Source organism: Tachysurus vachellii, chromosome 2 (assembly GCF_030014155.1).
Source record: "Tachysurus vachellii isolate PV-2020 chromosome 2, HZAU_Pvac_v1, whole genome shotgun sequence".
In the NCBI taxonomy this organism is placed as follows: domain Eukaryota; kingdom Metazoa; phylum Chordata; class Actinopteri; order Siluriformes; family Bagridae; genus Tachysurus; species Tachysurus vachellii.
Genome location: NC_083461.1, coordinates 18298662 through 18323670, shown reverse-complemented (window position 1 = coordinate 18323670; position 25009 = coordinate 18298662). Strand labels below are relative to the sequence as shown.

Sequence of the window (25009 nt, the reverse complement as noted above, 5' to 3'; positions counted from 1 at the left end):
CAGGGAAACGGCATTGTGTTCACACTAATGCAATCTTATTAATGTGACCTGAGTGGAAGACAGTGAACATTTACAGAGAGTTTGCATCCATTTATCGGTTCCTTTAACCTGCTTTAATCTATACATGAAAATAGACCCTGTGACCAAATACAATGGAACTGAGCAGTCTTTCTGGATGCGTATCTCACATATACAATGGAGCTTACTTTTACTATCCTAATGCAAATAATAACGGTGAAACAAATATCTTTGTCAAATATGAGCTTCTGTATCAGCCCAGAGTTCGAGAGCAAATTCTCGATGAACAACAGTCTAAGAATGTTAAGCAGCTGGATTATGATTACATTATGCACTGTCCACACAGACCCTTCTTTTTAGATGGTTAAAACCTTCAGGATAAAGTCTTCTCTCTGCTGCTATCTGTGATTCATAGGTACAGAACTCATAACATCTGAGAGTCATCAAAAAATCGGAAACCCCTCCTGGAAATGTGATTTAGTTGCAACATGCGATAAGAGTTTTTTTTTCTTCTGAATGCTTCCTACAGAACTGCAGCTGTCATTGTAGGTTGACCTTATTGCTTATCTTGAGTGGTTGGGGAGGGCCAGGAGGAGAGAAGCCAGCAAGTAAGCAAGACACTTTCCCAGTTGAAGTCGGGGTGCTGGAGGAGTGTGGAGTAGAGGAAGCTTCTGAAGATCTTACCTTTTTTTTTCTAGACGATATTTCTATTCATCAAGGCTACTTTTACTCATCAAGGCTACTCTGATATCATCAAGTGTATACATCAACAGGAAGTTTTCTCAGGAGCAACAGTGATTGACGGACTCAGGGATGTAGTGAGAAGTCAAGGTGCACTGTACGCCTTGTAAGAAGGTGAGCAGTGAGACATGCATACACGGATCTCCTTCCAGCCAGCCACGAGGCTGACAAACACTGGTGCCATACAACTCCTCAGTCTCCTTCTGCTGCTCCCATACACACGGGTAAGTGTGAACACCCTGGCTGCCCTCTTCACTATTGCTAATGGTTAAAGCATGATTCTTTAAATCTGTTCATTTGATGAGAAACAATATTTATTGTATATTGTAAAGAGTTTGTTTTCACTCGTTCGTTTTTGCTACAAACATTAAAATACAAAATGTGATTCATTTCTTAGAGCATTTATAAATGATTTATTTATCATGTATACAATCATCTTCTTACAACAGTACAATTTAGTAGAAAGCAAAGTGGACAAAAAGAAATTTTCGAATTTAAGCTGATTCTATCCAGGCGCTACCTTAGACATGATGTTTTGGAGATAAATCCCAGCTCTTCCCTGTTCAGTTGTCTAATTTAAAACTTTCCAGTGATGCAGTGTGGAAATTTGGGGTAAATATTTGGTAAAGGGCTAAAGTGTGAGCAAATGGTTGCTAGGCTGTGAACAGGCAGCAAATATTAGGTCCAACTCCCCAACACTTATATATTTCACTGCAGACAGCAGAGGTGTGTCTATGATTTAAACTGTAATAATTATAATATTAATATGTTAGCTGTGTGACATCACCTGGACTGTCACATATGAGACATATTTAAATATTTAGAAAGAATTTTGATTGAATAAATTTGATTTAAATTTTAACAATTAAAAATAATTGTTACTATAACAATTTCTTTAGAGATAAAGAAAAGACCGTTCCAAAAGATATTCCCTGGTGGTGTTTTGATGATAATGATGATGATGATGATGGTGAAGCGCACAAGACCAGTCTAAATTCCCCCTTAGGTGTTCATTCAGTTGAGACCAGGTGAATTTGTAGGTTATAGCATATAAAAAAGTTCATACTCAGCCAAGCATTTACAGTAGTTAAACCCTGTGAATGAGGACAGGATGTGATCATGGAAGAGACTGCGTCCATGAGGCGAGTAATGTGATTCTTCTCTCTAAGGGAACAATTGGAATAAAAACTGACAGCAAAATAAATGTCTTAGTGTAACAGTGTTATATTCTTCTTGAATTTGTTGCCCAGCTCATGGTGACTTGGTGGTTAACATGTTTGCCCCACACCTCCAGGGATATCGGTTTGATTCCTGTGTGTGTGTGTGTGTGTGTGTGTGTGTGTGTGTGTGTGTGTGTGTGTGTGTGTGTGTGTGTGTGTGGTTTTCATGTTCTGCCCATGCCTCGTCAATTTTCTCTGGGTATTCTGGTTAACTTCCCCCAGTTCGGACATGCATTGTAGACTGATTGGAATCTCTAAATTGTCCATAGGGTGTGGGAATGTGCCCTTCTAGGCTGTACCCTACCTTGTACCTGGGATAGACTCTGGGGTCCCTGTGACCCAATAGGATAAATGATGTAGAGTATGGATTGATGTCGCCCACCTGTGTCTAATGTAATCCAAAATGCTTTATTTTAAATTCAGTTTTTGCTATTATGATATTTTTTACTAATTTGAGAGGTTTACACAAATTAATGCAAACATATTATATTATATTATATTATATTATATTATATTATTCATTCATCTTCTACCGCTTATCGAACTACCTCGGGTCATGGGGAGCCTGTGCCTATCTCAGGCGTCATCGGGCATCAAGGCAGGATACACCCTGGACGGAGTGCCAACCCATCGCAGGGCACACACACACTCATTCACTCATGCAATCACACACTAGGGACAATTTTCCAGAGATGCCAATCAACCTACCATGCATGTCTTTGGACCGGGGGAGGAAACCGGAGTACCGGAGGAAACCCCCGAGGCACGGGGAGAACATGCAAACTCCACACACACAAGGCGGAGGCGGGAATCGAACCCCGACCCTGGAGGTGTGAGGCGAACGTGCTAACCACTAAGCCACCATGCCCCCTATATTATATTATATTATATTATATTATATTATATTATATTATATTATATTATATTATATTTTATTATATTTTGTAATAAGCAAAACATTTTTCCCCTTTGTTTTATTGTGCTAACTTGATATTGTGTCTGAATTTGTCAAGTAATCAAATCTTATTGTTGTTTAACTCCATTCCTAAAGGTCACTGGCACCATCTTTGAAGATCTGTTGCAAAAACATGCTGAATATAAAGAAAACTGTACCAGAACCCTGGCAGCCACCCAACATACTGTAACTGGTGTGTAGAACAAATAGAACAACCAAATAATATTAATTAATTTATTAAAATAATATTTTTATGGGAAAAATAATACATATTGACTGGATATATTTTGTTGGCGAGTCATTCTCGAGCCCACAGCAACTGGAGTTTAAATACACTCATACCCATGCCACACATGCTACTATGACACTATTGCAGTATATCAATGTCACAGATGATTAATATTTGGTTTGTTGTCCTGTGGTGGTCTCTATTCATTGATAAACAGAGGTTTAAATTTCCCCAACTTTGGTTTACTTGAATGTCAAGTAGAGCAGAGCTTTGCTACTATCATTTGGAAAACAGTATAAACCATACTGTAGCATGGCATAATAATGCTAAGTCGGATCATATACCATTATATTTTGCTGTAAAAAATTTCATTTCAGAAATATCAAAAGTTTTTATATACAACCTTTTGTGTATATATTATTTATATCATCATATCAAAAAGTGTTTACTTACTGTAGTTTAAAGGCTTCACTGTTCTGTATTTTTGGCGTAAAAAAAAGCATATTCAAAGCTAGTCTGAAAACATTTGCCTATTGAGTTTAGCTAAATTTGTTCGTTATCACCGAACCAGATCCTGTATATCTGTAGCTTCGGCAGGAACTACTTTTGTTGATGGAGCAAAAAATATATATTAAATATATTCTTCCATATTCTGTCTAAAGAATTGAAGATTTAAATAACTATACATTGATTTCTTGCATATAGAACTGATGATTAAAAGTTAAGTCCCATTCCCAATCATGCTGTAATAATATCAGCATGGACTAAAGCATTCAGCTGAATCTCAGCCATGCTGATATTTAGTATAACGGCACTCTTGCTCATGTGGTATTTTTAGCTGTACATACAGTATGTAGCCACTACAGTTAAAAAAAAAAAGGTATATATATTTTTTACATCTATATGTCCTGGATGTTGCAGAGAAGTACATTAATTTTCAGTAAACTATCAGAAAATGCAATGCATTATGGGATAACTAATGAGAATGATCTCGACATCGGAAAATTAGGTTTTAAATAATAAATAATTATTGTAAGTAAATATCGTACATTACTATAAATATGTTTAATTGCTTATCAGTAATTTTATGATAAAGTGTAACATAAATGTTCACTAATCCTTCTTTATTTTTAAAGGAATATACTGCAATGGGACATTAGACCTTTTTGCCTGTTGGCCATATTCATCTCCCGGGAATATATCAGTGCCCTGTCCCTCATATTTACCATGGATTAAGGAAGGTACACTGTCTTAACTCCTCTCTTGTAAATATCTGCCATACTTGCATGAATAAACAAAAAAGATAGCTCAGAGAATTTGGGTCATTGCTGCTATAGTGGTTTATGTGCTTTGTTTTCTTACCCTGTACTTGAGGGAACTGTGGAATTCTGTGGAAAGACGTGATGTGACAAAGAAATAAACATCTGCAAAGACAAGAACTCTATTTACTTTATCAAACTGAAATTTGTTCTTTTTCAAGTTTTATCTGCAATGTTTCTGTTTTATTCAGGTTTTCCAGGGAAAGTTTATAAAATATGTACTGCTAATGGAACCTGGGAAACAGAAGAGAATTCCAGCACTGTCTGGCAGGATAAGTCTGAATGTATAGACCCAGGCTTTTTTAAAAATAAGGTAAAAATTTGCTTTAGTTCTAAGAAGAAGACTAAATGTTCTTCCATACATCAGTTAGCAATGGTGTTTACTTTATCTGTTGTGTAACACAGGAAGATGAAGCATTTCAACATTCAGTCTTGAGGGTCCTCTCCATAGTTGGCTACACGTTGACCTTGTCCAGTCTGATTCTAGCTATGATTATTATGGCATTTTTGAGGTAAGTGGAGTACTGTAGTATGCAGTTCTTGGTCATTCTTTGTGCATTTTTTGTTATGTGCAAATGTACATATAATTACATAGCCAGAATTATAGAGACAAATGGCCATTGCACCCTTATGTGCTTGCTGAACATCCCAATCTAAAACCACTTTAAGATGAAGTTGGTCCACTCTTACAGCCTCCAAACTCTGTGAAGGCTTTCTACTAAAATGTGGAGAATACAGTAGCTGTGGGGATTTGCCCATTCAGTCACAAGACCATTAGTGAGATCAGGTATGATAATGATGTTGGGTAAAGGGGCTTGGCATGAATTCAACATTCCAGGCCATCCCAAAGGTGTTCAGTGGGCTTGGGCTCCGTGAACTGCCACTCATTTTCTTTCACTCCAACCTTAGCAAACCATGTGTTTATTGACGATGCTTTGTGCCCAGGTGCATTGTCATGCTGGAACATTTTTGGTCACATTAGTTCAAGTTAAAGGGAAGTCTTACTGATATAGCATGCATGGCATGCTAGACAATTGAATGCTTCTAACTTTCTGGCTACATTGGGAGGATGACCCACATGTGAGGATGACCAGGTGTCCCCATATTTGTGAAATTATTGTGGTTTTAGCTTTTGTTGTTAAATCCGTGCATCTGTTTCTGGCATGACTTTGTTCCCCTCACCAATTGATCAAGCTTTGTTGTTTTTGTTTTGCCCTATCATTGATACATATGGAGTCTGCTGCTGGCTCCAGTAATCTGATTGTCTTATTATATTGATTACCGTCAAAGCTTGCTAATTATATTGATCCTAAACAATGGTTTATGCAATGGACAAATCTCTATTTCTAATTTTCAGGAAGCTTCACTGTACTAGGAACTATATCCACATGAACCTCTTTGTGTCGTTCATGCTTAGAGCTATGGCAGTCATTACCAAAGAAATCGTAATCTACATCACACGCTCCAACAAGCCCAACGATGAAGCTGGATGGAACAACTATCTGGATTCTACAGTACTGCATCATTGCGCATTTCTCAGTTAATCTTTATTGTTGACTGTGATGAAAAATAAAATATGAAAAAAGTAATCTGTATAACTGACTTAGTACCATATACCGTATAACTGTGATGTTATTCTGTGAATTAACTTACATGCCCAGAGAATGTAGTGCACATAGGATAATTGTTTATAAATTCCTAGCATAAATTGATTTCATTATATTAACTATATTATTCAAATTTCACCCTTGCAGAAAGCCCTGCTGTGTAAAGCCGCTGAGGTAGCAATGCAGTATTTTGTGGCCTGTAATTACTTATGGCTCCTGTTGGAGGCGATCTTCCTTCACACTCTACTCTTTACTGCTGTGTTGACCAAGCGGCGGCTCCTGAAGAGATACATGCTGGTAGGATGGGGTAGGCCAACCTCTAATCCATTAACAGTTATTTCATATGTTGCTGCATCATTGATGTGGAAACAAAGCTAGAGTAAAAATTAGTAACTATAAAATTTCCGGTGAAGCAAAAAACCCAATGTGCAACTAGTCATCTATGTAAATACTCTGGTAAAAGCTTAAGTACAGCTACAAATTCTTCACTCATAATAAAGTAACAAAGTATAAACTCCTAAATTAACTTTCAGCATGACTGTAAAATATTCACAAAGGAATTGGATAATAGTTCCTGATTATGCATAAAGGAAACAAGAAACATGCAAACATCCTAACTAACTCCTAGCTAACTAACAGCAGCTCAAATGTTATCTAGTATAATATTAACTCTGATGATGCAAACTAGATGAATTCTAACAGCTAGCTGTTGCAATACAAACTGCCTGGATAAATACAAAGTGTACTCAGAAGTAGATAGGATACAGGGATGGGTTTTAGGTTTGGCATATCTGTTAATCCTGAATTTTATATGAATTTCAGATTATCTTGTTTTCGTTTAGGGACTCCATTTCTGTTTGTGATACCTTGGACTGTGGCTAAAGCTCTGTATGAAAATAAAGGGTAAGGCATGACAACTCACATTACTGAAATTAAACATGGACTTAATTAAATTTTATTCTACATGGCCTGTCATAGTGAGTATTTCCAATTTATCATATATGTATTAGGATGTATTTTATATCTAAATATGTTTAAATAAGGTCTTCTTGTGTTTTATTTTTCCCAAAGTTGCTGGGTCATCACTAACAGATGGATCTGGTGGATTATTAGAGCTCCAATTACACTGTCAGTTTTTGTAAGTATAATAGTCCATGCATTTTGTTACTGTAGTTTTATTGCATTAGTAACACTGGGCTGAAATCAACATAATTGACTCATAAAACCAAACTTATAGTGCTGTTGAAGCACCATTTTGAATAGCCTTTTTTACTCACATAAACATTACAGCACAGTGAAATTCTTTCTTTGCATATTTTTGGTAATTGAGGTCAGAGCACATGGTCAGCCATGACACAGTGCTGCCGGAGCAGTGAAGGTTTTAGGGCCTTGCTTAGGGGCCCGACTGTGGCAGCTTTGCAGTACTGGGGCTTGAACACTAATTTAACACTGTTGATTCTCCAAACAATGCCCCAAGTCTTAACCACTTAAGCCACCACTGCGTTTGATAACACAAAAGCTACATATCACTACATGTCATACTGTGTTTGGTTATTTATATGGCAAATAAAATTTGAGCTTGATTTGAATTTGATATGAAGTTGTATCAGGTAGAAAATGCTGACAGAGATTGGGTTTTTCTGAAGCATTGCACCATAGTGCTGTAGAATTCTCACATCTGATTGGTCAGAACATTAAAAAAAAAAAAATAACAGCAGCTTTGAGAGACAGATCATGGGTTGATAGATGTATTTTATTGTGCTCTCTCTATTCAATTAGCATTTATGTACTAACAACTTTCAGTAGGAGTTTTATGGTGGATGCAACACATTAACTAAGCTGTTTAAATTTTCCAACAAAGGAAAGTCTTCAGGGTGGAGAGTTTCTTAGTTAAATCACATTTTTGGTCTAATTAACTTCGAGAGAGAGAGAGAGAGAGAGAGAGAGAGACAGAGAGAAGAAAGTAGAGAACTGTTTATAGCTGTTATAATCTTAGTGATAATAAGAACTAATTTGTTTCAAAAATGTTCTGCAACATTAAATGGGATAATTTGTATACAGATAAAAAGTGGTTGTAGGACACCTATATAATTCTGGTCCTAAAAATGCTCTTTTGTTTTTCAGGTTATTTTCTGTATATTTCTCAGGATCATAAAACTCCTGCTGTCAAAATTACAAGCTGATCAATTAAGGTTTACGGACTACAGATACAGGTCAGTATGTGTTTGCCTACTGTAGTTTGGCAAAACTCCATGATTTAAACATATATTACACAGCACTTCCAATGATTGTTTCCTTTTCCCCTTCACAGTTTAGCAAGAGCAATACTGGTGTTGATTCCATTGCTTGGGATCCATGAAATCCTGTTCATAATCTTAATAGACGAAACTATTGAGGGAAGTCATCGATATGTGCGAAATTTCATCAATTTAACTCTGAGCTCTTTCCAGGTAATAAGCTGATATTTGCCTGCATCAATAATGTTGTTGCTTATCAATAATTGGGCTAATCATTGAATTTCTTTCACTAGGGATTCTTGGTTGCTGTTCTGTACTGTTTTGCCAATGGAGAGGTACGTCAGTGGAGCTCATGTGCAATTTTCACAAACTAACATCGCTAGAACGTTTTAATATGTTGTTTGGAAATTGATTTTTTTCTGTATTTTGATACTTCCTGGAAATATACACTTGTTAATTACACTTAGAAGGGAATATCGGGAATGTCAAATGAGTGAACTCTAGCCATACAAGGAAAAAATACATGCTTGCCAAGTACTGTCATGGTTTTATTACTACCCACAATATATTGCCATGAGCATAAAATAGCAATGAGAATGAGCAGACCAATTCACTGACACACCTACACGCACATTCAAAAAAGTGACCAAACCACAGAGCAGGCCTGGCAACCCTGTAAAAGAGCAGTAACGTTTAAGTGAAGAGACCTGTAATGTAATGGATTGAGAGGTACGATGTCTAATGTGTTTTATTATGGTGACTACAACACTAGTCATAGCCCACAGTAAAGGCTGAAGTACAGAGAATCAGCATCAAACACAGACTATATATACATAATAGAGAAATGAGTAAAAATGGGCTAGCTAGGGTTTAATACCAGGAAACACAGAAGATGAAAATGAAGGCTTGGACTTAATGACATGAATGCATAAGGCTTCACAATGAAATCCATAGTCAGTAGGGTAAAAATAGGCAAACTATTTGAGGGCAAACAGGTAAACACAGTGGGCAAAGGTGAATAAATGATCAGCAAAAGTAATGCTGAAAGGGAGTTTTAAAAAAGGTTTTTAAATCAGAACACACTTGCCTTGGCCTGCTTGCCTTGATTTTCTTGCAAATGAAAAATTTAGTACCTAACAAAAGAGTTAGGTGGGTGTAAAGCAATGCTTTCAAAACCAGCATCTTGTACACTTTGTACACTTGCACAAAGTCAACGATTTTGTAGGATCAGTATCAGGTGAATGATTAACCAATTGTACCAAGCAGGTGGTAATGATCATCAATTTCATATGTAGGTTAAAACACAGTCATTAACTGAATTAGGAAAAGCTGTGTATGTAGTAACAAAGTATATTTTGTAACATACAAATGGAAGAGTTGCCAATCCCAGTTTAAAATAATCTAATTTGATAATGCAACAAATAAACTAATGGTGCCTTTAGGACAGGTTTGGCTCTTGAAATCTACAAGCATATAGCACTGCTTTGAAAGAAAGCAGCAGATATTGTCTTAAAGAGAAAATAAGGCATAATTCAATCAGACCCTGGAAACATTAAGTAAAAATACAGCCTTAAAGGTACACTGGCCACTGAACAAGGTAAAAAGATTACATGTTTCTGCAAGTCCAGCTTCTTCTAAAAGTACTATTATCTCCTGATGAAATAGACATTTGTTACGTCCCCAGGTCCGTGCTGAGTTGAAGAACAGGTGGCACGTGTTTGTCTCCAACCGCTTGGAGGATCACAACTGCTTTGCACGCATGCACCCCAAATACTTATGGAAAAAGTCATTGAATGGGAAAAGACACCCCTCGGATCACAGTGACTCATATGAAGAGCGAAGCCATGCTCCCACACAGACCCAGCTCACTCAGGTGACCATCCAATCAGGGGTAGAATTGTCCTCTGGACAGTGTACAAGTCTGGAGTTTTACACAAGGAAGCGTCTGTCCAGCAGTGATGGGGACATGACTTTGGGTGAGACCATGGAGGAGATTCTAGAGGAGAGTCATTTTTAACTTTCGTTGCCCTTGACTTCTTCATAGGCCAGAAGTGCTGGTGAATTTTTGTATAAACACTGATGGTTTTCAGCAGCAGCAGATGTAGTCATCCCAGCATATTAATGAAAGAGTCTATATTATTGCCATTTCTTGGAACAGATACACTTCCATTTTATCAGCTGCTTCAATATAAGCCTTCAGGTAAAAGCACTTAACTTACAATGCTCTGTTGCTGAACTTTTCTTAAGGGATATGTACAAACCTGCATAAATATTATAGTTGTAGATACTGTATGTCAAGTAACCTAAAACAACCAGTCTTAAGTTCTGTTTCTCTGATTTAAAGGATGCCATGTAATGTAAATATGATGTGACTTGCCTACCTATCAAAATGCTACTTTTTAAAACCTGCTGTTCAGTTTATTGCATGTACAGAAGCACTTTATCTTCAGTTCTTTTTGGTGATCAAAAAAAGATTAAGTTTAATTAATTACATTAATTACTTAATTAATTACGTTAAATAAATCAGCATATATATATGCTGTATATATATATATATCTGTATATATATATATATATATATATATATATATATATATATATATATATATATATATATATATATATATATATATATGCAGATTTATTTAACGTAATTAATTAAGTATATATATATATATATATATATATATATATACACACACACACACACACACACACACACACACACACACACACACACACACATTGGTCATATAAAATTACCTTTTAATATACAGATAACTACACTTCTACATGAATTAAAATGCATCTAATGCCACACTGGTAAACCTAAGAATTGATAGACTAACAATATTAAAATATTTCTAGGTGGAAAATGTGAATGTAGCATGTTTTTAATGATTTTCTGCTTTTTAAAGACTTGTATATTGGGCATACCTGTATATTGTGGACAGACTGTAACCTACATTACTTTAATGATTGAGCCACTTCATTTGTATGGTGTTTAATTGTTCCAATCATTTATATTTATCTACAATTTTCAGCCTAGTGTTTGTTCTTATAAATGTTAAAAATGATTCGGATTGAAATAATAAACATTATATTTCATACATGTCAGTCTAATCTAATTGTGAGTCAGAGAATGGTAGTGTATTGTCATAAATAAGAGCAGAAAAAATCCATCAATTAAAAGGTGAAAATTTGAAATCTTGAGCAGACAACAGTACAAACACTATTGCTTCTTTTGTTTCAATCGGTTTTGAATCTTCTGAGGCTCATCAAACTGGATCAGTCTGAGGATGTTCTTATTGTCCATCACTCCTTTGATGAACTCTCCTTCTGTAATTTTATCTGCAGGGAGAAATGAATAAAAAAAGGATAATGGAGATACTCTGTTTTTGTTAGTATATTGTTGAACATTGGCAACCATTTTAATTGCCTTAGTAAAACTCTTTAACTAAACTCATTTCCCTACCCTTTTCTTTTTTCCCAAAAAAGTCCCAGATTTTTTCTGTTCTTTTTTCTGGTGTGTTTTCATCTTCTGGGAGGTTTTTCTGGTCTTCTTTGGAGATCATGTTAAATATTGACTGAAAACAAAAATCGAGGTAAACTGAAGACATTAAACATTCAATTCCTACAGCAATATGCCAACACTTAATGCATTTCTACAATGATTTTTCAAGCAAGACAAAAAAAAAATTACCTTGACAATTTCATTGATCTCATTTTTTGTTATGCTGCCGTTCTTATCAACATCGTACAAAGCGAAGGCCCACTCGAGCTTCTCTCTGGTCTTTCCAGAGGAGGTGAGGTGCAATGCCACAATATACTCTTTAAAATCAAGTGTGCCATCACTATCCGAGTCAAAACTTCGGAACACGTGCTGAGCGTAGGCCTTGGGGTTGGCATCGGGAAAGAACCTTGCGTAGATGCCCTCGAACTGCTCCCTGCTGATGCATCCACTTGGGCACTCTTTCAGAAAGGCTTGATACCAGGCATAAAGCTGCTCTTCAGTATATGTAGTATTGGACTTTAGGTCCTCTAGTAGTTCTTCAGAAAGAGCACAACTTTTACTGTTGCCCATCTTGAGAACGGTTACTTTGCTCAGCTGCTCTGCTTTAGTAAGCTGCCTGACAATCACACCCTCTATTTAAAGCCAGATTGTTTTGCTCTGGATTACATGGGATCATGGTTTGGATTTTTATTTGATCCATTAAAGGGAAACTTTGGATATTTCCTGTGGTGCTAGACTTAGTGTAACACATGGCTCAGCTCACAGCAAGGAACCTCTTGGCTTTATTAATGCAACCTAATCAAATGAATGTGTTAGATCTTAACCAGTGTACAATATCCAAATGTCACTCTAACATGTTTCTTTAAAGCATATAACCATATTATTCTCATATAATAAGAGATTTTGAAACAGAAATCTGTTCAGGAAATAAATGATGGAGATGTTGCACAAGCTTCTGTAACATATGGAACTAGTTCATCCCAGGGTCTATAATTAATTTAAGCTCACTCTTTCAAGGATTGGCTCCAATTCTACCATGACCAGGATAAACTGGGTATTGCAGATGATTGACTGAATGAAAGTTTCTTTTAAACAAATATTTGTTTTGACCCATTCTTTCAGTCCACATTTATAAAAACATTTGTTTCAACTGTCCTGCTGTGTATGTTGAAGTGAGTTATACATTTATTGGAGATCCTTTCAGATCACACATGCACACTTTTATTCAAACGGTGGTGGTTTACATCTAGAATTTTGGGAAATCATCCAAAATTTGCTCATGTGGAAAGACTTGGCCTTTTGTGTTGGACATTTGAAAACAAACATGCCAAAACAAACTCCCAGTGTCTGAAAGATGATTTAAACATGTAGCACAGCAGGATTGCATTCATGAAAATGTAACCTGTTCTAGCGTTTTAAAAATTTCTATAAGGCTTTCTCTAAATTTATATAATAAATATATATAATATATAGGTTTACTAGTTATAATCCTTGTGGATCTCTACTTGACATATTTCTTCTTAATTCAGATAATTAAGGTGAGGCCAAATGTGCCTACAAGATCAAGACTCTCAGATATATGGGAGACACTCGATAGATAAAATAAAGATATAAAACATCCCCCTCCAAACTCAGGTTCAGTTTTTTTTTTTTTGTGTAACAAACAGATCCATGGAATCAAAATCTGATGCTTCTTCTGCTTCAGGTACATTTACATTTACAGCATTTGGCAGACGCCCTTATCCAGAGCGACATACATACTGTAAGTGCTTAAATCTCTAACATTGAATACATTAATGCTGGCTCACTAAGTTACATACTTAAGATACCATGAGTTTAAAACATTTGATCAAAGTTACAATGAAAAAGTGTCAAAGGTGTTTGTTTTTTTTTTATTTAAAAATGCGAAAGATAAGGAAAGAAGTGCTAGTTGAAGTGTTTCATGAATAAGTAGGTCTTCAATCGCCGCTTGAAAATAGCCAGTGACTCAGCTGTCCGGACCTCTAGGGGAAGTTCATTCCACCACCTTGGTGCCAGTACAGAGAAGAGTCTTGTAGTATACTTGCCCCTTACCCTGAGAGATGGTGGAACCAGTCGAGCAGTGCTGGTAGATCGGAGGGTGCGGGGTGCAGTGCGAGGAGTGATGAGGGCTTTGAGGTAAGAGGGAACTGGTCCATTTTTGGCTTTGTAGGCCAGCATCAGTGTTTTGAATCTGATGCGTGCAGCTACTGGAAGCCAGTGGAGAGATCGCAGCAGCGGGGTGGTATGCGAGAACTTTGGCAGGTTGAAAACAAGCCGGGCAGCTGCATTTTGGATCATTTGCAGAGGACGGATTGCGTTCATAGGTAGACCTGCCAGCAGTGCATTGCAGTAATCCAGTCTAGAAATGACAAGAGACTGAACAAGTACCTGAGCAGCCTGTGTGGACAGAAATGGCCGAATCCTTCTAATGTTGTAGAGAAGAAACCGACATGAGCGAGTCACATTAGCAACATGAGAGGAAAAGGACAGTTGATTGTCCATGGTTACCCCAAGGTTGCGAGCTGTGGCTGAAGGGGAGATCAGATCATTGTGCAAGGATATAGCAAGATATTATTATATATTATTAAGGTAGGATTATTAATGTTAAGATTTCAATTATATTATTAACATAAAATCTGATCCTGAAATGCTTTGTAACACATTTTACATGTAACACACAACATTTTAATACCTCATCAAACTGCAGCTAATACATAAGAGTGTTTATGTTAACTACTTTTGTAGCTAGGACAACTTACTTTAAGTCTTTAGCTCTGTGTTGTTTTATGTACCATTATGTCACTTTATGTAGCACCACGGTCCTGAAGAAACATTGTCTCGATTCATTATGAACTGCGTCAACTATATATGGTTGAAATGACAATAAAAGCTTCTTGACTTGACTTGGAACTCATCATTCATTCATTCATTCATCTTCTACCGCTTATCCGAACCACCTCGGGTCACGGGGAGCCTGTGCCCATCCCAGGCGTCTTCGGGCATCAAGGCAGGATACACCCCGGACGGAGCGCCAACCCTTGACTTGGAACTATGCAAGAAAAAATAGAAATGTAAGAAGTTCTTCTTGTTACCAAATCACATGCCTGAAATACCTGTTTAATAAATATCACACATGAAGGAAGCTGTTGTGACATTGACCCTGTTTTAGTAGAGAAAATAAATGGTATATTCTTTATGGATGTCCTATATTCTCATAGGACATCTTAGTCTATAATGCTCTTTAGCTGTGAAGTAAAACCATTGTCATCAAAAAGAAGCACCAACATTGATTTGAAAGCAATTTCCCTTTTTTTTGTAAGATGAAATCAACAAGTGCCTCACGCTTGTCAACCAATTTATAAACCCAAATGTTTAGTAATAGAATTGAATGAATTAAAACAGAGTCAGAGCAGTTTATGAATAAAAAGATAACATCAAAAATGATCATTAAGCATTATAACTTAATTCACTCATTTTTTTTCTGAATGGAAGTGTCATGGCTTATTTCTGTAATTAAATGCACATACTGTATAATTCTTGCTATCCAACTTGTAGAAATGACTAATTTCCCCACTCTTTATATACACAAGAAGGTATTGGGATATTAGTATTACTTTTACCAGGATATTGGTATTACTTCTTGTGTGGAAAATGAATCCAGTGCTAACACCCCTTTTTGGTGTAGGCCTCAGCACTGTGTTTAATTGTGTTCAGGAATTCTGCAACACTGTCATCATGATGCCAGATTTCCTGATGACTACTTAGAAATGTCCACTTTCTTTAAAAATGGTTGGAAAGTACCACAGCATGTCGGTGCAATTGATGGAACCCACATTCCAATAATTACACCAGAGGACTATCCACAAGATTATTACAATTGTAAAGGCTGGCATTCAACTGTTTTGCAAGCAGTTGTGGATGACAAAGGACTATTCTGGGATGTTTGTGTTGGCTATTCAGGGAGTGTGCATGATGCCAGTGTGCTACGACAGTCACATTTGTGGGAGTTCCTAAGTGATGGGGATTTACTAGGGCAAACCAAAGTGACCATATCTGGCTATGATGTTGGCTATTATCTGATAGGGGATCCTGCGGAATTGGCTCACAAAGCCCTTTTTAGATACTGGCAGACTGACCATTGAACAAAACACCTATAATATAATATTATATATAATATATAATATAATACAGGCTGAGCATTGCACGGCCGGTTGTGGAGATGTCTTTTAGGAGATTAAAAGGACAATGGAGGTGCCTCCTAAAAAGAAATGACTGCAAGCTGGAACTGAGCAAGAAAATGGCACTGAACTGCTTGTGCACTCTATAACATTTGTGAGGAATATGGTGATAATTTCACTGAAGATCACACATCAGTGTGACTTTGCTCAAGAGAATCATTCACCATTCCATCAAGGATCACTGTTACTGTAGCCCTTTGAGGCGGTTTTTCCAGCAGCCAATGAAATGGCTGATCAAATCTCGTGCTTCCTGGATGATGACGATGCAGGAGTGAGGTCCAATAAAAACACTTTATTAAGCAAGGAGGAAATTCGAAGCCCCGCCCACATTCAATAAACCGCTGTGTTATTAGAGCTGGTCCAGCTGTTTATATCAGTATCGCTTTCTCCCAGTCGTGTGTCATAATGGAGAAAGGTGTGAAGCGTGTGATCGCTGCAAGGGAGCGTTTCTGTTATATTACACGGGTGCAGAGTTTCAGCGCTTGCCATCGACTGCACAGGTAAATGATTACACTTCACATCAACACACTACACTGCCATGTCTGAAAAACCTGTTGCTTTAGTCAGATGCATCATGGGAGTTGTAGTTCCTGCACTCATCCAGCGTAGACGCTCACCAAATGGTTAGTGATTGGTCAGTTTTGGTTGTTAGGAACACAGGATTGTGTCATTGTGGTGAGATTGAATTTCTATAAACGCCAGTTATGTATAAGGCAGGGCTCTCAAGTTTTGAAGACAGGCAAGAGTGACATATTTTAAATCTCTATCCCCCCCTGAAAAAGTAAATAAATAAACAAATAAATAAAATATAAAAAAAAAACATGGCATAAAACATTCCAAAACTTAATATTTGAATTAAACAAAACATATTAAATTATACAATGTAGTGCTGGGGGTTGATAGCCTTATTTTTTCTGAGATTTAATTTATGATAAATTCATTATTTTATAAAATGTCATAAAACCGGGGCCCCCGGCACCATCTCAGGGCCCCCAGTTTGAGAACCACTGGCCTAAACTACTTGTTCTGAGCAGGTGTTGTCAGTGAACAGGCTGTAAAACTGTTGGCTAAGTTACAGACACTCATGAAAAACTGATGCTGATTATCTGGAAAACGTCTCTAACATCAGTCAAAATGTCATTGTTTGTGTCAAACAAGTTGTGAATTTGTTGTAACATTAAAACAGGAGATCATGACTTACTCTGTGCACAAAGTGATGCTCACAGAGTGATGGTGAACAATTCCAGGATTTGCTTTTTTTCCATTGGTTGTTGCGTTAAATCTTACCCTGATACAATAGTGCTATTTTCTGATTTGCTATTGTGTAACCTCTATTTTTGATTGGCTGATAAGTGTCAGGCTTGACTAAGAACTCCAGGGGAGACGCGCTTGATTCCTGCCCGGTTCTATAGAGACAGCGGTGCGGACTGATACATTTTGGGCGCTGCGGCTTATTAAATATATGATAAATAGTAAGTTTTCCTGTGTGAGAATTACAATGTGTGGCGGCAGAGCGTGACAAATGGCGCTCAATGCGTGACACTTGTAGCCCTGATAAGGGGATATAGTAGCCTAGAAGTTAAGGTGTTGGACGACTGACCAGAAGGTCATGAGTTCGAATCCCAGGTCCACCAAGCTGCCACTGCTGGGCCCCTGAGCAATGCCTTTAACCCTTAATTGCTCAGTTGTATAAATTGAAATAAAATTGTAAGTCACTCTGGATAAGGGTGTCTGTTAAATGGCAGAAATTGAAATCTAAATGTATATTGGAGAATCTTATCGAGAGCAGGACAGTCAGTGACGTATACTAAAAAGCCACTAGATTTGTCAAAAAGCTATTTTTGTGCCTACACTAATAAAAGGGTCTGAAAAGTGTTTTAATCTCACTTTCTAGTTTTCTGATCTCTTTGCATTTAATTCCCTTTGCATTTAGTAAATCACTGACTGATGAAGAGAACGAGAGAATATTTGGAAAATGCAACAATCCCAATGGCCATGGACACAACTACAAAGGTTAATCGCTGACATTATTCTCATTTATTCAATAGCCTACAGTTAAATCCAAAGTTTTACCTCATTTCAGATTTCATGTGTCTGCATTTTTTCAGTTGAAGTTACAGTACGAGGAAAGGTAAGCAATATTGTACTGCCCATTTAAACACAACATATTTGCTGAATTATCTTAATTTACAGTATTTAAATTCAATGTTTATGGCACATCTGTATGATATATATATACTGTAGATGAAAAATATACAAGTAAAGCATATCTGTGATTTCTCTTTATACAGATTGACCAAAACACAGGAATGGTGATGAACATCACTGATCTTAAACAGAGTATAGAGGTAGGGGCTTCCTATTGGCTGTGTCCTATCAACTCCTCATGTTCTGCTTGGTCTGTTCTTGATTATTGTTTGGAGCTCAGAGGGCAAATGACCAGTCCAAAGACATGCATTGGGGGATGAGTGACATCTCTAAATTGTCCATAGTGTGTGATTGTGTCCTGCAGTGGGTTAGCGCCCTGTCCATGGTGTCCTCTGCCTTGTACCCCAAGTCTTGGATAGGCTCCAGGTTCCCTGTGTCCTTGTGTCCAATAAGCAACAGAAAAATTAAATGGCTTGGTCGATAGAACTAAATCGTCATAATATTGTTTTAACAATACAGGGTTTTTAAAAAGATTTACTGAAAATGAGGGTTAATAATCTATGTGTTGAATCAATGAAAAATTTCATCAGTGATCTAAGTACTTTTTTTTCATTAACCCAATTGTAACCATCCAAACAGTGATAGTTTCACTTGTACATTATAAGTGTAATCATTTATTGGGTAGTTACTAAGTACAAGATTAGAGCATAGAGATTTGAAAGGACTAAAACACCATGGACTGTGCTGAGATAAATACTGAGTGACTGAATAATATGGTGCCAGCCTGAGGTGTATTATTTCCTATAACAGTATATGCTGAAGTGTTTTATTCCTCTTACAACACAGCAATTTGCAAATGAACCTATGGCAGGACAACAGGCCAAACTGTTTATGTTCAGAGTTACATGGTACATGGTACAACCTCTACCAATTTCTCTTTTTTCTTCTCTTATAATGAATAAGATAAAAAAAAGTCCATCCCGAAGAGTCTTCCATATTCGAAAACTTAAAAAAACAGCTTCTGTAAATGTCTAATAAATGTTTCATCAAAGTGTAGTGATTAGATTTGCTGTTTATATGGCGTGTGCTTCTCGCAAGTCTCTGTGAAAGTCGTTACTACAGAAACCAACGCATGTTAATGTTAGCTAATGTTATAGGTATGAATCAAAATCTTGTGATGAGTCAGAATCAAGAATTCAACAGCGTTATCATAAAAAAAGGGCTTGGAAATGTGAAGGTGCATGAAAAGGCAAAGTGTGAATGAAATTGTGATATTTGAGGAGAATAAAAACGGAACTGTTTTTAGGAGGGAATCCTGAAACCACTTGACCACAAAAACCTGGATCTGGATGTGCCATTCTTTGCTAATACCGTCAGGTATGAATAATACACAGTATTCCTTTGCGCTGCTATACACTCGCAGTCCATTTATTAATTTACTTTATTAGAAACACCTTTGCGTTCATGCAATATTATTCAGATTTAGGTCAAGGGTTTCAGTTAATGTCTGCAACAAACATCAAAATGAGGTAGGAATGTGATTTCAATGACTTTTACCATGATTGGTGGTGCAAGAGGGTCTGGTTTGTTCATTTCAGAAACTGTTGATCTGGGATTTTTTTTTTACACCCAACAGAGTCCAACATTTACATGGAATTGTGTGAAGAAAACTAAAAAAAAATAATATTCAGTGAGTGGTGGTTAATGTTAGAGGTCAGTGTCCAGATTAGTCTAATACTAAACTGAAATAATTACACTTTTTAAGCGTAGTGAACAGAAAAGCATCACACAACACACAATACGTCAAACGTTGAGGTGGATGAGCTACAGCTGATGACCACCTCGACATCCACTTCTGTCTGCCAAGAACAAGAATTTGAGTGGATTGGAAAAGTCTTCATTTCGGTTTGTTCAAACTCTAGCCTCAGATTTACATTCCGATGTTTGATGTGAACAGTAGCTGAAGCTCTTGATCTGTATCTGAATTATCTTATTTATTGTGCCTCTGCCACATGATTGACTAGATAATTGCATGAATGAGCATGAGTGTAGATGTTCCTATTAAAGTGGCCAGTAAGTGTATGTACACCTTTCCTAACACCCTGCCTGTCTCTGGTTGTGCAGCACAACTGAAAACCTGGCAGTGTTTATCTGGGACAACATGGTCAAGCTCCTTCCACCTAACCTGCTCTATGAGATCAAGGTGCATGAGACGGACAAGAACATTATTGTGTATCGAGGGGAGTAAAGCAGTTCCTTGGTTGATGCTTGTTCATTTAGATTTTTAGACATTGTAGATTTTTATTAGATTAGAGCAAGAGGAACACCTGCTGTGGCCTGCGCATTAGGATTAACATAAGGCACAAAAGAGAATGTGGCTCAGCTCTCTACCATGTGATGTGAGACTGATCCTATTAAACATGGAGCTTACAGCAAGTGTAAATCTTTTTTCCCCACAAATTAATTTACAATCCAACTTTGTTTCCTTATGTCAATTTTTGAACTTATTTTCAACATGTTTATATTATTTGCTTGAAGTAACTCATATTTGTGTTAATAAATTGCTTACAGATTTACAGTTGTTTTTAACACTAATGTCATTCTTATTAACCAAGAATCATTTTTTTCTCTCACAACAAAGCTTTAAACCTATTGTATATTGTAATAAATTATTTTTAAATTATGGTTATTTATCTTCATTGAGTGGTTCCTTATTCCATTTTTGTAGAATGTTTCATTTCTTGAAATGTGATCTAAATCTTTTTCTATTGTTACTGTACTTAACCTCACATTCCTCACTGAAGACAGAACACACTTCCAGTGCGTTACTGCTGATTTACGCCGCTGTCTGTGGTTTGCCCTGGAGTTTTCACACATACAGTACATGTTGACAGTGTTCAGTGATCTATGAAGATGTAGATAATCAGTGACAGAGAAAGTAAATCTAAGTGTCTATGAAGCACTTCAGAAGAAATCAGCCTACAAATCAAAAATGACTACCTAGCGATTTATAAAGCCGGTAAAGAGTTATCTCGTGTATATTTATTTCAACACACTGCTTGAACAAACCTGGAAAATCATACATGTTAGCATTTTGGTTGCACTCCACGGTTTCCTGTCCCTTTAAGCTAGTTTTACAAGCTACATGCTAGCAAAGAATGATACCAGAACAGACAGAAACAGGACATGTATCACATCTCATATATTTCAAAACCTAATTATGTGTGGGAACTACACACAAACACCAAACATAAACTGATAAACTAACACTTTATACAATTAAACTAATAACATTACAACTGTTATTCAGATCTCAGTGACATTGGTCGAGTGAACAGGAAAGAAGACACTTAAGGTTTTGTGGTTGGGGTAAAACTGGAGTTGACGTAAACAAATGGGTGAAAAAAACTGTAACTGTTGAAGACTTAGCAACTCCTCTACCAAAACCCACTAAACTCAGATCAGTCAGAAAAATGTTAAGCATACATTAAAGCTCTCAACATAACTGCACTGATTTTTACTGCAAAAAAATTCTAAATTGCATTTCCATCCACAGTAATCAGGTCATCAGAAATGTAATGGTGTGGCTGTCTCAGACGTTTCCTCACCAGACCACCAGAGGGCGCACTTGTACACCTTTTTGAACTTCTTCCCTATTTTGTGTTTTCCATTTAACCCCATGATCATGCTCCCCTGTTGTGTATTAGTTCATTAGTCCCCTTATTGAACTTCCTGTATTTCTGTGTATTTCTTTTTTTCTTACAGCGTTTTATATCATGCCAGTCCTCGTCTAGTCCCTAGTATGTGTGTTCCATACTCCTTTTAATATTTTCCATGCTTTGCTAGCCTTGTTTATGTGTTGTGTTTGTTCAGTTCATTTTTGCATATAAAATCACTTCAAACTTACATCTGCCTTTGCTACCAATGTCGTGACAACTGGTCTTTAGGAGGTCTCATGAACACTGCCCCAAGATCATGGGCTTCATTTACCAAACCAGATATGAACAAAATGAATAAATTGATTTCAGGGACACTTAAACAAATATGGAATGAATGAAAATCCAATTAGCTGGGTAAACAGTTGTATTTTACAAAAAACTCTTGGGTTTTAAATGCAAATATAGTTAAAATGTGAACTTTAAATCGTATAACTGGCATGAGGAACTGTTCGTTTATATCCGGCTTACCATATCAAGATTAAAAAGCTTAATTATTCCCATTCCACATGTTCCACAAGCAATCCAAAACAAATCAGTTCATGATTATTTTGACTATCCATTCAATTAGAAAAAAGAAATGGCACCCCATAGCATGAGAAAGTGACAGTCTGTGACTATGGTAGCCAGTGAGCTTAAGAAGCATTTCCTCTTAAGTCTTTCATTACTTAGTTGTCGTTTTGTTGTTTTCAGCTTTTTAGAGTTTTAGGGTCATCACTAAATGAGTCAGCTGTGAACTCCAGAATACAGAATTGAAATCTTGCCAAATTGCTTTTGTGTCTCATACAAAGATTACTGCTTATTCAGGTAGACTACTTACATGGTTTCACTCCTACTAGTGGATGAATAAGGAATTGAAAAGGACAGCTTTATGTGGTTAGTCTTTTTTGTAAAGCTGCACACATGCATTTCTCAACTTTATCTTGTAATCTTTTGCCCTGTCATGTCCCCCATTTGTTTGTGCCCTATAGGATGAAAACCTAAAGCTCTACAGTATACATCAATGCAAGTTGGTTTGGTTTTAAGATGAATTTCTTGGTATTGCTTTTTCTTGTTTCTCTGAGGAAAATCTGAACATTGGCCTTTATTCTGTGTGTATTGGTATGCATCACATGTGCTGAGGGATGACTCTTACCATAACAACATACCACGCCAAAGTTATCATTAATGTCAATGGTTAGAAGCAAAATTTTTCGTTTTCTCCACAGACCTTTAATTAATCAGATTCCATTCAGGCACTGACATACAACCCATAGCAGAGGGAGCTTGATACAAGAGAATATAGTCCTATAATTACACTCAACTCGAATTGAGTGAAATGTTAGCAATTAAACTGTAAAAGCCTGTTATTACTCTTATGCTTCAGGTGATTAATATCTTCCAGCAAAAGTAATCAAGAAAGAGCTAAACCAGACTGGCTGAGTTAAATCTGTCAACCTTTCTATCGTCTTAATGCTGAGTGGTAAAACATTTCAGCCATAAGTCAACTTGCCTAATACAGAGATGACATGTCCAGGCACCGACCTATGAACGAGTCAAAAGCCAAATGGGAGTAACATTTTTGGGTCAAAAGCTCCAGTCTTTAAGATGCAGATCCTTTGCTTTTAAAATGCAGCCAAATATCTAACACAGCGTAATGTTTGTATGGACTTTTTATTCACCTGCATACAGAAAGCCTACATTTCACCAGCGCATGTATGCTAGTTATCATTAAATGTGGCTTTCCGGACAAAAGCTCCATTCACTAAGGGCCAGTCTTTGCTTGATGAGCTGCACTACCCTGAAGGCCTTGCACAATGAAGCTCCTATCAGGTCCTAACTGCTGTTTTGGCAGATGCCCCAGATTTATTTATTGTTGTGGGTGTTGGATTTGTGTGGATCAGTGATCACAGATTGAATAGGTAATAAAATCCTGTCAGTTGTGGAAACTAATCAGTGGTACATAATTAAAAAAATACAGTATATACGTATAAAAGTGAACTGAAAGTAACCCCAAGTCTGAAAAATTGCTTTATTTTGTTGAGGAAAAACATTTATCATGCTTAAACAGTAAGTGGTAAAGCTTTGTAATGAATCATGCTAATCTGATCTAACCTCAGGTCTGTGTCTTGTTTTCTTGTATTCCCTTGAAAATAATAGACTTTTTTCCTCATCATGAAAGATGATTTATTTACCATGTCTCATTTGATATAGACCAAAGAAAGAAACCAAAATCAGATGCTGTATGAGCTTACTGATTGATCACTGAACACATACACATCATTTCCTGTGAGGTTTTTAATAAATCAGAGTATCTTTTGGTATCTTTGACAGATGACATGAGTCAATGATTTCCATTCTTAAGGATAATTAAGTGCTGAAGTACGTCTACCACCTTGGCGAAGAAGCTCAATATCCTCGCTGACAGTTTTTTCCATGTGTAATGTTAATATAATGGCACGCTTGATTAACAATTCCCCTGCAGCTATTTTGTCAGATTTCGTGAGCTGAAGAGGATTTGGAGAGCGGAAAGATGAGAAGTGAAAAGGAGTGTCAGCACCTGTCAGCATCATATTTTAACTCCAAACTCACACTCAACTTCATCTTTGTCTTGTAAGGAATATTTATTATAAATCTTTTTGTGTTATGTAAGGAAAAACATGAACACCTGATACAAAGTGAAGTAACTGTTACCATCTGTTTTTAGTTCATTTTTTTTTAGGAATGCCTGGTTTGTTTCTCTTATAAAACAGTGACTTGCCAAAACTTCTATTCATTAAAGAATTGTAGAAAATTTAGTTCCTGTTAAAGCTGCTATAAAAAGTCTTTCCTGCACCAGCTTCTTCTCACTTTTCTCCCATTTATTAAAGAGAAACCAGCAAACATGGTAGAAATGTATTGACTATTACTAAGTGCTGACACAGGAGACTCCTTCAATAAATAGCCCAGTGAAAATATCACCATATCAAAATGTATCTATTTCTGTTCCTAAATAAATCATTTTTAATTATGATTAATATTCTGAATTCATTTTATTATTTAGTCATGGCCAAAAGTGTTGGCACCC

General features: G+C 36.7%; 3 protein-coding genes across 3 annotated transcripts; 2 read left to right on the top strand and 1 right to left on the bottom strand.

Annotated features, from left to right (window-relative positions):
• The first annotated feature begins 558 nt into the window (after window positions 1–558).
• Window positions 559–10848, top strand: LOC132840129 (glucagon-like peptide 2 receptor). The gene is made up of 13 exons (XM_060861551.1): window positions 559–983; window positions 3031–3127; window positions 4300–4404; window positions 4674–4795; window positions 4888–4994; window positions 5840–5996; window positions 6237–6396; window positions 6932–6992; window positions 7161–7227; window positions 8214–8302; window positions 8401–8539; window positions 8620–8661; window positions 10011–10848. The coding sequence occupies exons 1-13, from the start codon at window positions 888–890 to the stop codon at window positions 10341–10343; spliced, it is 1575 nt and encodes a 524-aa protein (XP_060717534.1). The 5' UTR covers window positions 559–887; the 3' UTR covers window positions 10344–10848.
• A 370-nt stretch (window positions 10849–11218) lies between these two features.
• rcvrnb (recoverin b) lies at window positions 11219–12429 on the bottom strand. Its single transcript, XM_060890798.1, has 3 exons — window positions 12030–12429; window positions 11802–11913; window positions 11219–11677 (listed from the first exon to the last, which is right to left on the bottom strand). The coding sequence occupies exons 1-3, from the start codon at window positions 12408–12410 to the stop codon at window positions 11559–11561; spliced, it is 612 nt and encodes a 203-aa protein (XP_060746781.1). The 5' UTR covers window positions 12411–12429; the 3' UTR covers window positions 11219–11558.
• A 3992-nt stretch (window positions 12430–16421) lies between these two features.
• Window positions 16422–21270, top strand: pts (6-pyruvoyltetrahydropterin synthase). The gene is made up of 6 exons (XM_060890785.1): window positions 16422–16599; window positions 18033–18112; window positions 18208–18230; window positions 18391–18447; window positions 19554–19624; window positions 20372–21270. The coding sequence occupies exons 1-6, from the start codon at window positions 16505–16507 to the stop codon at window positions 20493–20495; spliced, it is 450 nt and encodes a 149-aa protein (XP_060746768.1). The 5' UTR covers window positions 16422–16504; the 3' UTR covers window positions 20496–21270.
• The last annotated feature ends 3739 nt before the right edge of the window (window positions 21271–25009 follow it).